This window comes from Mobula birostris, chromosome 6 (assembly GCF_030028105.1).
Source record: "Mobula birostris isolate sMobBir1 chromosome 6, sMobBir1.hap1, whole genome shotgun sequence".
NCBI lineage: Eukaryota > Metazoa > Chordata > Chondrichthyes > Myliobatiformes > Myliobatidae > Mobula > Mobula birostris.
The window spans coordinates 197,069,671-197,085,722 of NC_092375.1; the positions used below are offsets into that span (position 1 = coordinate 197,069,671).

Here is a 16,052-nt window from a genome sequence, read left to right on the forward strand (position 1 = left end):
TAATCATTCCTGTCCCTGAGCCATCCAGGTCTCTGTAATGGCCACAACATCATATAAAGCCATGGCCTGAAGTTTTTGGGAATAGTTCACAAGGCACAGGATAGATATGTCCCACAGAAGAAGTTCTCAGTTGACAGGCTAGGCAACCATCGCAGATAAGGGAAGTTAAGGACGGCAGAAAAGCCAAGGAAAGGGCATATAAGGTAGCAAAAGTGAGTGGGAAGTTGGCTGATTGGGAAGCTTTTAAAATCCAACAAAAGGCAACTGAAAAGCTATAAGAAGGGAGAAGATGAAATATGAGGGCAGACTAGCCAATAATATAAAGCAGGATACCAAAAGTTTTTTCAGTTATATAAAAAGTAAAAGGGAAGTGAGAGTTGATATTGGATCACTGGAAAATGATGCTGGTGAGGTAGTAATGGGGGACCAAGAAATGGCAGATGGACTTAATGTGTACTTTGCACCTGTCTTCACTGTGAAAGACACTAGCAATGTGCCAGAGGTCAGTGAGTGAGTGCCATTGATATTACAAAGGGAAAAGTGTTAGGCAAACTCAAAGGTCTTAAGGTGGATAAATCACCTGGACAAGATGCAAATGTCACTCCATACTTTAAGGTGGTAGGAAATCAAAAGATAGGAAATTATAGGCCTGTTAGCCTAACATGAGTGCTTGCGGATGTGTTGGAGTCTATTATTAAAGATGAGGTTTCGAGGTAATGGAGACTAATGATAAAATAAGTCAAATCAGCATGGTTTCTGGAAAGGGAAATCTTGCCTGACAAACTTGTTAGAGTCCTTCGAGGAAGTAACAAGCATGGTGGACAAAGGAGAGGCAGTGGATGTCATTTACTTGGATTTTCAGAAGGCGTTTGATGAAATGACACATATGAGGTTGCTTAACAAGATAACATCCCGTGGTATTACAGGAAACACACTGGCATGGATAGAGGAATGCCTGGCAGGCAGGAGGCAGCAAGTGGGAATAAAGGGGGCTTTTTCTGGTTGGCTACCAGTGACTAGTGTTGTTCCTCATGGGTCAGTATCGGGACAGTTACTTTCATATTGTTTGTCAATGATTTAGATAATGGTACTGTTGGCTTTGTGGCAAACTTGTGGCAAAGACCATAAGACGTAGGGGCAGAATTAGACCGTCTGGCCCATCGAGTCATTCAATCATGGCTGATCCTCTTTTTCTCTATCTCCTCCTCAACCCCAGTTCCCAGCCTTCGCTCCATAACCTTTGATACCGTGTCCAATCAAGAACCTATCAATCTCTGCCTTAAATACACCCAACGACCTGGCCTCCACAGCTGCATGTGGCAACAAATTCCACACATTCACCACCCTTTGGCTAAAGAAATCTCTCCACATCTCTGTTTTGAAAGAGCACCATCTATCCTGAGGTTGTAAAGGAACAACAGTAAGGAATATTATCCAAATGGGGAGAAGATTCAGACAACAGAGGTGCAGAGGGACTTAGGAGTCCTCATGCAAGACTCTCAGCAGGTTGGTTCATTTACAGGTTGAGCTCGTGGTAAAGAAGGCACATCAATATTGGCATTTATTTCATATAGATGCTCCTAAGGAGATAATGAGGAGATAATGCTGAGGTTTTATAAGACACCAGTCAGGCCGTACAGAGTGTTTTCAACGATTTTGGGTCCCATACCTCAGAGAGGATGTGTTGTCATTGGAGAGTCCAGAGGAGGTTCACGAGGGTGATTCCGGGAACGAAGGGGTTAACATATGAGGAGTATTTGGCAGGTCTGGGCCTGTACTCACTGGAATTTGGAAGAATGCGTGAGGATCTCATTAAAACCTCCCGAATGTTGAAAGGATTAAATAGAGTACATATGGAGGGGATGTTTCCTGTGGTGAGGCAATGTTACAGACCACCCAACAGTCCATGGGATTTGGAGGAACAAATTTGTAAAGCGATCACGGGCTGTTGCAAGAAACACAAGGTTGTTATAGTAGGTGATTTTAACTTTCCACATATTGACTGGAAATCCCATACTGTAAAAGGACTAGATGGGAATGAAGTTTGTCAAATGTGTTCATGAAAGTTTGTTTCGTCAGTATGTAGAAGTCCCAACAACAGAGCAAGGAAGAAATACAAGGTAGCAGGTAATAGGTGAAACCAGGATGGGGGAAAGAGGTGAAGTAAATCGATGCTCATGCCATCAGGTTGGAGGCTACACAGATGGAATACAAGGTGTTGTTCCTCCAACCTGAGTGTGGCCTCATTGTGACATAGAGGAGGCCATGGATAGACATATTGGAATGGGAATGGGAAGTGGAATTAAAATGGGTGGCCACTGGGAGATCCTGCTTGTTCTGGCGGATGGAGCATAGGTGCTCGGTGAAACGGTCTCCCAATCTGTGTCAGGTCTCACCAATATACAGGAGGCCACGCTGGGAGCACCGGACACAGTAAGTGACCCTAACAGACTGGCAGGTGAAGTGTCACCTCACATGAAAGGACTGTTTTGGGCCTTGAATGGTAGGGAGGGAGGAGTGCAGGGGCAGGTGTAGCACCTGTTCCATTTGCAAGGAGAAGTGCCAGGAGGGAGATCAGTGGGGAGGGACGAATGGACAAGGGAGTCGTGTAGGAAGCGATCCCTGCAAAAAGCAGAAGGGGGGGGGGGAAGATGTGCTTGGTGGTGGGATCCCGTTGGAGGTGGTGGAAGTTTCGGAGAATTAACCAGGATGAAAGTTTTGTTCAGGGAATTAATCATCACCATTAAATTAGCCTATCAATACCACTGTTTGGATTTGAGATTAGCTTTAAATGAAAGAATAGTTATTTAGACTTCTGGGATAGAAAATTAATTGTAATATAACCCAAAATAATCTGTTAATAACCTGAAGCGACACACACAAAATGCTGGCAGAAATAGCAGGCCGGGGAGCATTTATGGAAAAAGTTTTCGGCTGAGAGCCTTATTGGGACTTTGCCCGGATGCTGCCAGAGTTTCTCCAGCATTTCATGTGTTGCTCTGGATTTCTAGTATCTGCAGATTTTTTCATGTTGATAACCTGAACTTGGTGGCAATGAATGGTTTACACTTGAAGAATATCATAAGGATGTTGTGTCATAATGTGAATGGGGGTATTGTAGACAATCAGGAAAATTAATGGGAATATAACAAAATGATTTTGTTAGATGAATCCAATTTGATAATCTAGGCTGAATTACTTAAACGTGCCTTTCTGGTTAAAGTTAGGAAAGTGTATTTGGATAGTTAATAAATAGTTTTTGTTTGGAAACTCTTGTTTCTTTAACCTATGAGCATTAGAACAACAACCCCAATGAAAATCAATAAAGTGTACATATGGATATCTGAACTCAAATCAGACAAAGCTCACCAGGTCATGCCAGGATGGAGTCAGAGCTCAACAGGTCAGGCCAGGATGGGGTCAGAGCTCACCAGCTCAGGCCAGGATGGAGTCAGAGCTCACCAGCTCAGGCCAGGATGGGGTCAGAGCTCACCAGCTCAGGCCAGGATGGGGTCAGAGCTCACCAGTTCAGGTCAGGCCAGGATGGGGTCAGAGCTCACCAGTTCAGGTCAGGCCAGGATGGGGTCAGAGCTCAACAGGTCAGGCCAGGATGGGGTCAGAGCTCAACAGGTCAGGCCAGGATGGGGTCAGAGCTCACCAGGTCAGGCCAGGATGGGGTCAGAGCTCACCAGGTCAGGCCAGGATGGGGTCAGAGCTCACCAGGTCAGGCCAGGATGGGGTCAGAGCTCACCAGGTCAGGCCAGGATGGGGTCAGAGCTCACCAGGTCAGGCCAGGATGGGGTCAGAGCTCACCAGGTCAGGCCAGGATGGGGTCAGAGCTCACCAGGTCAGGCCAGGATGGGGTCAGAGCTCACCAGGTCAGGCCAGGATGGGGTCAGAGCTCACCAGGTCAGGCCAGGATGGGGTCAGAGCTCACCAGGTCAGGCCAGGATGGGGTCAGAGCTCACCAGGTCAGGCCAGGATGGGGTCAGAGCTCACCAGGTCAGGCCAGGATGGGGTCAGAGCTCACCAGGTCAGGCCAGGATGAGGTCAAACTTTGAGAGTTTCTGGGCAGCACCCAACAGTGAAATGATTTTCTTAAAGCAGTGCTCCAGCCTCCACAAGTGACCAATAATGGATATTTCATCGAACCTTTACTGAGACAGGAAAATGTATGAAGTGTAACTTCAAATATTAATTTCAATGTCAAATTTGCTACAGAAGGAGAAGTCAAAGGGAAAATTAAAAAGGAAAGGAAACTATCAAATGTCCAGCAATAATTAAATTCCTACGAAAAAGTACATTTAAAAGTGTGTTCTGTGGTAACTAACACTTCACACTATGAAACGTGTAGTTAAAACCTTAATGTAAATGACAATTTGTGCTGATGCTTTCTGTCGGTAGGTTTGTCATGGTACTCCCGATGTCAGTAAAGTTTGAATTCTCAGTAAAGTATCCGTTTTGGATCACGGGGATACACATCTTGCATTTCCAGTTTCATTGTGAATAGTGGAAGTTGTTCACCCTTTGTTAATTGTTGATAATGGTTGGCATGATAGCCATTTCTGAAGCAAAGTTTATGTTGATGAAAATTGCATTAAAAATTAAGACTGTAAGCATACTGTCATTCCAATTGTGATGCTATTGTCTAATTTTGCATATTCTGTTTGGTAATAAGTTCATTGCTGAATTGTATCTGATTTGGAAATGAGATTGATATACATCTACATTCCCTACGTTTCACCCCAACTAGAAGTTGGAGAAATTGTTAGCAGGCTGGTCACTATGAAGTAAATTTAAAAATGACAGCCTGTAATGTTATACTAAAAGAAACTGATCAATATTTTAAAACTCACTCACCTTGTCAAACAAATTTGTACAAAATCTTGAGCGTTCTCAGAAAACTGATCATGAAGAGTGGGCATCGGCCCTCGATGTGCTCCAATGTAAAACATGGCTGCCATCTTGTCCATGTGACCCAAAGGTGGTTTCCCAGATGCCATTTCAAACACAGTGCAGCCTATACTCCAAATATCCGATTTTCTGCCATGTCCAGTCTGATTAATCACTTCAGGTGCCATCCAGTAAGCTGTTCCATGCATTGATTTTAACATTTCAGTCTGCGTGTCATTCATATTTACACATGCCATACACTTAGCGCATCCAAAATCGATGAGCTTTATCACGCCATTAGGCATAAGCATGACATTGTTTCCTTTAATATCCCTGTGAATTACATTGTTATCATGTAAATAATCCACTCCTTTTAAAATTTGTTTAGTATATCCGCAAAACACAGGCTCTGATAATGGCCCAAAACAACTTAAAATACTTGCTATGGATCCTCCAGGAACAAACTCCATGAATATACTGACAACATTGGCCTCTAGGTTTGTACCCAGGAAACGCACAATGTTGACATGATTTAGATCTTTAAGTAGCTCAATTTCCTCCTCCAGTTTTTGATATTCCTTTTCTGCTGCAGTTTGATTGGTTGGATCCAAGCCAATCTGTTTAACAGCGATTAATTGACCTTGACTGGTTAGACCACAATATACCTAAACCAAAAAAAAAGGAAACATTTTGTTAATTGTTCATTTTTCAGGATCTGGTCATCCTGAAATGAGGTGACCTGTGTTTCATTTGGACAAAAAATAATACTTACTGTCTTTCTACTCAGTCCTGTGAAATTCTCCCTATCTTAATGCAGTTTCTCTTTAATAACATACAATATTACAGCACAGTACAGGCCCTTCAACCCACAATCTGCTGACCTTTTAACCTACTCACAAGTTTTTTTATTTGATTTTATTGAGATACAGCGCAGAATAGGCCCCTCTGGCCCTTCAAGCTGCGCTGCCCAGCAATCCCCCGATTTAACCCTAGACTAATCACAGGACAATTTACAATGACAAATTAAACCTACCAACCAGTACTTTGGACTGTGGGAGGAAACCCATACATTCACGGGGTGAACATACAAACTCCTACAGGTAGTGACAGGAATTGAACCTGGGTCACCTGTACTGTAAAGCTTTGTGCTAACCACTACTCTACCATGCCACCTTCATTCTAACCTTTCCTTTACACATAGCCCTTCAATTTTCTATCATCCATGTGCCTATCTCAGTATTTCTTAAATGTATCTGCCTCTTAGCAGGGAGGAGAAGATGGCGGCGCGACGCAGCGCGCGCGCCCATTCTGAATGAATATTGATATGTGTAACTAGGGGTGCCGTGCACAATCTGGATTTGATGGGGACAGCCGTGAAGCGCAGAGGAACATCTGGGGCAACTTCTGAAATGCCTGCTTCGCTGCCACTGCTGCTGTGCAATCAAGAATCTCCGGAGATGAAGGCCCCAAATCCTCAGTTTTGCGTATCGCCTGTTGCCGGGGCCGGGGTTGAAATGCTCGGCAGAGATAGTGCTCAGTGCTCAGTGTCGAAGAGGTGGTTGGAGGCTCGGTGTTTTTCGGATAGACTCTGAGTCGGACTGTGGTCGGATGCTTCTGGGATGCTGCATCGGCAAGTTGGCGGCGCTGGAGGTTTACCGTCTGCGTGAGATGATGGGACTTTCGAGTGACTGTGAGACTTTTACTGTTCTTATCAAATTACAGTATTGCTTTGCATTGTTGTAACTATATGTTATAATTATGTGGTTTTTGTTTTTAAGTCGGTTTGTCATGCGTTTTTCATGATATCATTCTGGAAAAACATTTTTATCATTTCTTAATGCATGCATTACTAAATGACAATAAAAGGGGACTGCGTGTCCTCATAATCATAATCATAATACCACCTCTCCTGGCAGTGTATTCTACATAATCACCTTTCTCTGTGTAAAACACTTAACTTCAACATCCCCCTATACTTTCCTCCAGTTACTTTAAAATTATGCCCCCTTGTATTAGCCATTTCCACCCGAGGAAGAAGTCTCTGACTGTCCAGTTGATCTGTGCCTCATTATCTTATACACCTCTATCAAGTCACCTCTCCTTCACTGCACAGCTCACTATCAACCTATTTTTATAAGATATGCCCTCTAGTCCAGGGAGCATCCTAGTAAATCTTTCCTATATCCTCTCTAAAGCTTCCACATCTTCCCTATAATGAGGTGACCAGAACTGACAGAATATTCCAAATGTGGCTTGACCAGGGCTGTATAGACCTGGAACATTACCCCCCAGCTATGGAATTCAATCCCTGGACTAACAAAGGCCAACACACCATATGCCTTCTTAACAACCCTATCAATTTTTCTGGCAACTTTGAGGGATTTATGAATGTTGATACACAAAAAAATGAGTAAAAATGGAGCAGGTACATCAAACCCAAAATCCCCCTCCCCTACTCACAAAGAACAAGAAGACGGGGTGAAAAACACAGAATATAAAAAACTATAAGAGTGAAAAAAAGTCCATAGTTCAACTCCATATCCAAAACGCAGAAAATCTGGGTAACATTCTCCAGCAGGCCACATGGGCTCTCCTCTCTGACAGCAGAACGATCCCACCAGTGATCAAAAGGCAGTCTCTCCCCTCTCCAGTTGCAAATCGCTCTCACCAGCAATCAAAAGGCAGTCTCCCCTCTCTGTAGCAGAGTGATCCCACCAGCGATCAAAAGGCAGTCTCCCCCTCTGACAGCTGAGTGATCTCACCAGTGATCATAAGGCAGTCTCCCCTTTCCAGCAGCAGATCGATCTCACCAGCAATCAAAAGGCAGTCTCCCCTCTCCGTAGCAGAGTGATCCCACCAGCGATCAAAAGGTACGCAGGCACCAGCTTGGCTGGATATATACCACTGCATTTGCCTCCCTCACCAAAGACTCAGCCTGAAAATTAACCTTTAGGGAATCCTGCACAAGGACTTCCATGTCCCCTTGTGCCTCAGTTTTTTGTTTTTTCTCCCCATTTAGAAAATAGTCAACCCTTTCATTTCTTCTACCAAATGCATGACCATACACTTCCTGACACTAGAATTCATCTGCCACTTCTTTGGTCATTCCCCTAATCTGTCGTAGTCACCTGTAGCCTCTTACTTCCTCAAAACTACCTGTCAATCCACCTATCTTCGTATCATCTGCAAACTTTGCAACAAACCCATCAATTCCATCAGCCAAATCACTGACATATAACATAAAGAGAATCAGTCCCAACACAGAAGCCTATGGACCACCACTAGTCAGCAGCAGCCAGCCTGCACCTGTCCTGCTTGCTGTTTCTTCAGAGAATTCCAACAGATTCGTCAGGCAAGATCTTCCCTTGACGAAACCATGCTGACCATGGCCCATTTTATCATGTGCCTCCAAGTACCCAGAAACCACATCCTTGACAATCAACTCCAAAATCTTTCCAACCACCAAGGTCAGACAAACTGGCCTATAATTTCCTTTCTTTTGCTTCTCTCCCTTCTTGAAGAGTGGAGTGACATTTTCAGTTTTCCAGCCTTCCAGAACCATTCCAGAATCTAGTGCAAATCCATTTAAACTGCCTATTCCCATCGACCTGCACCGGGACAATAGACAATAGGTGCAGGAGTAGGCCATTTGGCCCTTCGAGGCAGCACCGCCATTCACTGTGATCATGGTTGATCATCCACAATCAGTACCCTGTTCCTGCCTTCTCCCCATATCCCTTGACTCCGCTATCATTAAGAGCTCTATCTAACTTTCTTGAAAGCATCCAGAGAATTGGCCTCCACTGCCTCCTGAGGCAGAGCATTCTACAGATCCACAACTCTCTGGGTGAAAAAGTTTTTCCTCAACTCTGTTCTAAATGGCCTACCCCATATTTTCAAATTGTGGTCTCTGGTTCTGGACTCCCCCAACATCGAGAACATGTTTACTGCCTCTAGCGTGTCCAATCCCTTAATAATCTCATATGTTTCAATCAGATCCCCTCTCATCCTTCTAAATTCCAGTGTATACAAGCCCAGTCGCTCCAATCTTTCAACATATGACAGTCCCGCCATCCCGAGAATTAACCGCGTAAACATCCGCTGCACTCCCTCAATAGCAAGAGTGTCCTTCCTCAAATTTGGAGACCAAAACTGCACACAATACTCCAGGTGTGGTCTCACCAGGGCCCTGTACAGCTGCAGAAGGACCTCTTTGCTCCTATACTCAACTCCCCTTGTTATGAAGGCCAACATGCCATTAGCTTTCTTCACTGCCTGCTGTACCTGCATGCTTACTTTCAGTGACTGATGAACAAGGACACCAAGATCTCGTTGTACTTCCCCTTTTCCTAACTTGACACTATTCAAATAGCCCTCTGTACCCCTACCATCACGTACCTATCCAAACTTAGCATAAACATTGAAATCAAGCTGACAGCTCATTTCACACTCTCATGACCCTCTGAATGAAGAAATTGCCCCTCATGTTCCCCTCAAATTTCTCACCTTTCACCTTTAGCCCATAACCTCTGATTCTAGTCCCACCCAACCTCTGTGGAAAAAGCCTGCTTGCATTTACCCTATCCGTACCGCTCATAATTTTTATACCTCTAAGAAATCTACTCTCTATCTTCTGCATTCCAAGGAATAAAGTCCTAACCTGTTCAAACTTTTCTTATAACTCAGGTCCTCCAGACCCAGCAACATCCTTGTAAGTTTTCTCTGTACTCTTTCAACTTTATTTACATCTTTCCCGTAGGTAGATGAGCAAAACTGCACGCAGTACTCTAAATTAGGTCACATCAAATTTCAACATAACATCCCATCTCCTGTACTCAATACATTGATTTAAGAAGGCCAATATGCCAAACGCTTCCTTAATGGCTCTATCTACCTGTGACACAACTTTCAATGAATTATAGATGTGTATTCCCAGATACCTTTCTTTGTTCTACCACATTCAAGATGTTTTTTTTTTTTAAACTGCACCTTTGTACATTTGACCAACTTCGCCAAATTGAACTTGTCTTGCATTTTTACCTGAGCAAGTGTTTTACACATTACTGCTGTTGACACTTCAGAATTATTTGAATCAGATTTATTATCATGGACGTGTGTTGTGAAATATGTTATCTTGCAGCAGCAGCACGGTGCTTGATATAACTATTACGATAAATTACAAAGTTAGATAAATAGTGGAATAGCTGAACTTAAAGCAGGAGCACAAGAACCACATCCAGATTGACCCCATAGCCTCGGAAATACCCAGTACTAAAAGCTATTTCTTAAAATTACATGTATAGAGTGAATAGAATTAGCTGAAGACTGGTTTCTGTGATGGGGATGGAGGAAATCACAAGCAGGGTAGACAAAGGACATGCAGTAGACGTGGTGTACTTGGATTTTCAGAAGGCCTTTGACAAGGTGCCGCACATAAGGCTGCTCAGCAAGATAAGATCCCATGAAATTACAGGGGAGTTACTAGCATGGGTGGAGCATTGGCTGATCGGCAGAAAACAGAGAGTGGGAATAAAGGGATCCTACTCTGGCTGGCTGCCGGTTACCAGTGGAGTTCCACAGGGGTCGATGTTGAGACCACTGCTTTTTACGATGTATGTCAATGATTTGGACTATGGGATTAATGGATTTGTGGCTAAATGTGCTGATGATACACAGGTAGGTGGAGGAGTGGACATTGTTGAGGAAACAGAGAGCCGGCAGAGAGACTTAGATAGTTTAGGGGAATGGGCAAAGAAGTGGCAAATGAAATACAATGTTGGAAAGTGTATTGTCATGCACTTTGGTGGAAGAAATAAACGGGCAGGCTATTAATTAGATGGGGAGAGAATTCAAAATGCAGAGATGCGAAGGGACTTGATTTGTTTATTTCGGCTTTTTTCTTAAAGATGTGCTGGGTGCGTTTTGGCTACCGCTGCACCGCTGCATTCTTCGCGGCCTGTTATCGGTCTGCGGCCCAGAGGCTGGGGACCACTGCCCTAAAGGTTAGCCTCCAGGTTGAGTCGGTTGCGAAGAAGGCAAATGCAATATTGACATTTATTTCTAGAGGTATAGAATGTAAGAGCAGGGGCGTGATGTTGAGGCTCTATAAGGCACTCATGAGACCACACTTGGAGTGTTGTGTGCAGCTTTGGGCTCCTTATTTTAGAAAGGATATACTGACATTGGAGAGGGTTCTGAGAAGATTCACGAGATTGATTCTAGGAATGAAAAGGGTACTGTATGAGGAATGTCTGGCAGCCCTTGGGCTGTATTCCCTGGAGTTCAGGAGAATCTCATAGAAACATTCCGAATTTTAAAAGGCCTGAACAGATTAGATATGGCAAAGTTATTTCCCATGGTAGGGGAGTCTAGACAAGAGGGCACGACTTCAGGATTGAAGGACATCCATTTAGAACGGAGAGGTGGAGAAACTACTTTAGTCAAGTGGGTGGTAAATCTGTGGAATTCGTTGCCACGAAAGCTGTGGAGGCCAAGTCATTGGGTGCAATTAAGGCAAAGTTAGGTTCTTGATTAGCCAGGGCATCAAACGGTGTGTGGAGAAGGCAAGGGAGTGGGGATGACTGGAAGGATTGGATCTGTCCATGATTGAATGGTGGAGCAGACTTGATGGGCCGAATGGCCTACTTCTACTTGAGTATCTTATGATCTCATGGCCTTAAGGAACTCTGGATGGTTCATCCAATCAGCGTTGTTGACTAAATAGTTATAATTGTTTTGCCCTACCTTTGACAACATGTGTTGTATCTTCTACCAAATGAGTGCGGGATTGTTCCTCCTCTCTTAGATTTTTAATATTTACAACTAAATGTAGAAGGACTATAGAGCTTATGTTATAAGTAAGTGCAATCCCGATTAAGATTTCTACAGTTATGCTGTAGGTATTTAATTTTTGTAGCTTCTGCAAAAGCAGTGTTACCAGCTGGTGAAATGTTTGGCTTTTGGCTGGAGATAAGAAGCCCCGCTGCTTAGCTCAGGAATGTCGTGTCACTTGAGAAAATTCGAGAGAGTAGGGCGGAGAGTGATTAATGACAGACCGTAGTCTGGTTGGAGTTGCAGAGAGGACGAGGGGAAGATGTCTGAGAATGCCGTGGAAAGGAGTGTTGAATGACTCCCAGGAGGAAGGGCCAATACTCCCGAGGGAGAGTTCACTTGAGATGGATTTCAGACAATGTTCTGGAAGTTCTGTGCTTTTACGCAGACTGTAGGTCCAGCGCACGAGTAAAAAGACAACTGCAGATGAGCTCCAGCTTTATGTGCACATTTGGACTGGTCTAACTGTAATAGGTCTCACTTTTTTGTTTCTTTTTTTTACCTACTAACTGTTTGATAAAGCTAAAATTTGTCAATACACTCTCTTTATAATTTGATGCGGTGTACGATTTATAATTTCTTGCCGACTGACAATTGTGTATGGGCAGAGTTTACACAGCATTCACTCAAATCGAGGCATACCGACCCTGACATATTGTTTACGGAAGGTGGCCTTCGCACCGCCGAGAGCCATGGCTGTTACAGGGCTGGCTGACAAGTCGAGTTTGCATACGAGCCAGGTGAGGGGCTACATAAGCTTCTCAATAAACTAATTTCTTTAATCAATATCCCCATGTATTTTATTATCTTTTTCTTCCTTAAACATTTGGAGTTATCATACAAAATACTGGAACCCTGATAATCAAAGAGGTAGCTTGAAGCAATAATTTAGTTTATAACAGAAGAAGGAAAACAATATCACACATGGATGAAAGAGGAATGGAGGGCTATGTGGGAGGAATAATTGACCTTGGAGTAGGTTAAAGAATCTGTGTAACATCATGGGCTGAATGGCCTGTACTGTACCCTGTTCTACAACATAATTCACCTGACTGTTGGAAATTGATCTTTTTCAGTAGAAATGTTAAGGTACTTACTGTACCATAGGCTCCTTTCCCCATTATATTGCCTTTAGTCCATATAATGACATCCTCACCGCTGGAACTACATTCAGACTTCCCACTATCGCAGAGTGAACTGTTAGGTCTACTGGAAGTCTTCAATAGTTTTGTAACTGTATATTCAGCACTCTGTTAAAAGAAAATACTCATGTTAAAGTCATAGAACACTATACCACAGCCACAGGCCCTTTGGCCCATCTAGTCCATGCCAAACAATTTGAACTGCCTACTCCTACCATCTGCACCAGGAACACAGCCCTCCAGACCCCTCCCATTCACGTATCTATCCAAACTTCTCTTAAGTGTTCAAACTGAACCCAGATCCACAACTTCCACTGGCAGCTCATTCCACACTCTAACCACCCTCATGTCCCCCTTAAACACTTCACCTTTCGCCGTTAACCCATGACCTCTAGTTGTAGTCTCCCCAATCTCAGTGGGAAAAACCTGCTTGCATTTACCCTATCTCTACCCCTCATGATTGCGTATACTTCCATCAATTCTTCCCTCACTCCCCAACATTCCAGGGAATGAAGTCCAAACCCATTCAGCTTCCCTCTGACTCAGGCCCTCCCGTTCCAGCAACATCCTTGTACATTTTCTTTGCACTCTTTTGATATTATTGATATCTTTCCTGAAGGTAGGTGACCAAAATTGCATGCAATACTCCAAATCAGGCCTCACCATCTTATACAATTCCAACACAACATAACATGAAACTTTGATTTCACCATCTGCAGATTTTCTCTTTGTTTGATATCCCAATTCCTGTACTCAATACGTTGATTTATGAAGGACAATGTGCCAAAAGCTTTCTTACCTGGATGCCACTTTAAAGGAATTATGGACGTATATTCCTAGATCCCCTGTTCTACTGCACTCCTCGGTGCCCGACCCAACTGCTCACCGTGTAAGATCAACCCTGATTCGTCCTCCCACCAAGTGCAACATCTCACACTTTTGTGCATTGAATTCCATTTGCCATTTTTTTTCTAGCTGGTGCAGACCCTGCTGCTAGCTTTGATAGTCTTCCCCACTGTCCACTTCACCCCTATCTGTGTCATCCGCTAATTTGCTAATCCAGTTAACCACATTGTCATTCAGATCGTTGATATAAATGACAAGCAACAACGGACCCAGCACCGATCCCTGCAGCACGTCACTAGTCACAGGCCTCCAGTCAGAAAGGCAACCAGCTACTACCACTCTCTGATTTCCTCCATGAAGGCAATACCTAATCCAATTTACTATCTCACCTTGAATGCCAAGCAATGAACCATTTTGGCCAACATCTCATTCAGGACCTTATCAAAGAAAGGCCTTGCTAACGCCCATGAAGACACCACTCACCGCCTTGCCTTCATCAACTTTCCTGGGTAACTTCCTCGAAAACTCTATAGGATTGGTTAGACATTACTTACCACCCACAAAACCAACAGAATCAACAAACTCATTCGTAAGGCCAGTGATGTTGTGGGGATGGAACTGGACTCTCTGACGGTGGTGTCTGAAAAGAGGATGCTGTCCAAGTTGCATGCCATCTTGGACAATGTCTCCCATCCACTACATAATGTACTAGTTGGGCACAGGAGTACATTCAGCCGGAGACTCATTCCACCCAGATACAACACAGAGCATCATAGGAAGTCATTTCTGCCTGTGGCCATCAAACTTTACAACTCCTCCCTTGGAGGGTCAAACACCCTGAGCTAATAGGCTGGTCCTGGACTTATTTCCTGGCATAATTTACATATTACTATTTAACTATTTATGGTTTTGTTACTGTTTATTATTTATGGAGCAACTGTGACAAAAATCCAATTTCCCCCAAGATCAATAAAGTATGACTATGACAATGACTAACTATCTCTAATCAGTCCTTGTCTATCAAATGCTTATATATATGGACTCTTAGAAAACTTTCCATTAGTGTTCCCACTACTGTCAGGCTCACCAGCCTATAAATTCCTTGCTCATCTTTAGAGCCTTTCTTAAATGGTGGAACAATTCTGTGGTACCTCACCTGTCGCCAAGAATGATTTAAGTATCTCTGCTGGGCTCCAGCAATTTCTGCACAAGGTTCCCACAGAATTTAAGGGAGCATCATGTCAGGCCCTTGGAATTTAACTACCATAATTTGCTTCAAGATAGCAAGCACTTCCTCTTATGTCTTCTGTATTGGGTCCATGACATCCCTGCTGCTTTGCCTCACTTCTATAGACTCTGTGTCCATCTCCCGAGTAAATTCATTTCAACTCTCCCCCATCTCTTTTGGTTCCATGCATAGATTACTATTTTGATCAATGTTGTTCCTTGCTATCATTTTGCTCTTAATATATCTGTGGAAGCCCTTGGGTTTCTCCTTCACCTTGTCTGCTGGAGCAACCTCACGCCTTCTTTTAGCTCTCCCAATTTCCTTAAGTGTAAACCACGGTTCCCTAAACCCGTTATCCTTGCCTTTTATTCTGACAGCAACACACAAACTATGTACTCTCAAAATTTCACTTCTGAAGGCCTCCCACCAACCAAGTATGCCTTTGCCACAAAACAATTTGTCCCAATCCAAAGTAACATACACAAATAGCTGGAAGAACGCAGTAGGTCCAGAAGCATCCATGGAAATGAACAGAGTCGATGCTTCAGGCCAAGTCGCTTCTTGAGGTGGTCCCAATCCATAATTGCCAGATCCTTTCTGACACTATCAAAATTGGCATTCAGAGCATAAATCCATAAGATATAGGAGCAGAGTTAGACATTTGGCCCAATGAGTTTGCCCTGCCACTTCATCAAGTCTGGTCCAAGTTTCCTCTCAGCACCAATCTCCTGCCTTTTTCCCATCCCTTTATGCCCTGACCAGTCAAGAATCTAACAACCTCTGGCTTAGATATACATAAAGATTTGGTCTCCACAGCTGCCCGTGGCAAAGAATTCCACAGATTCACCACCCTCTGACTGAAGAAATGCCTTTCCTATCTCCATTCTAAAAGGATAGCCTTGATTCTGAGGCGGTGTCCTCTGGTCTTAGACTCTCCTACCAGAGGAATCATCCTCTCCACATCCACTCTATCAACGCCTTTCACCATTTGATAGGTTTTAATGAGGTTACCCCTCATTCTTCTGAATTCTAGTGAATAAAGGCCTAGAGCTTTCAAACGCTCTTTATGTGACAAGCTATTCAATCCTGGAATCATTTTTGTGAACCTCCTT

At 43.6% G+C, this 16,052-nt stretch overlaps 1 protein-coding gene across 1 annotated transcript in view; it reads right to left on the reverse strand.

The window, feature by feature from the left end:
- Positions 1–4,856: 4,856 nt before the first annotated feature.
- map3k19 (mitogen-activated protein kinase kinase kinase 19) overlaps positions 4,857–16,052 on the reverse strand; it is a 31,906-nt gene continuing 20,710 nt past the window's right edge. Inside the window, exons 5-6 of the mRNA XM_072262152.1 lie at positions 12,822–12,974; positions 4,857–5,558 (exon numbers count right to left, since the gene is read on the reverse strand). Coding sequence (XP_072118253.1) covers positions 4,857–5,558; positions 12,822–12,974 — 855 coding nt within the window. The remainder of the gene's footprint in view (positions 5,559–12,821; positions 12,975–16,052) is intronic.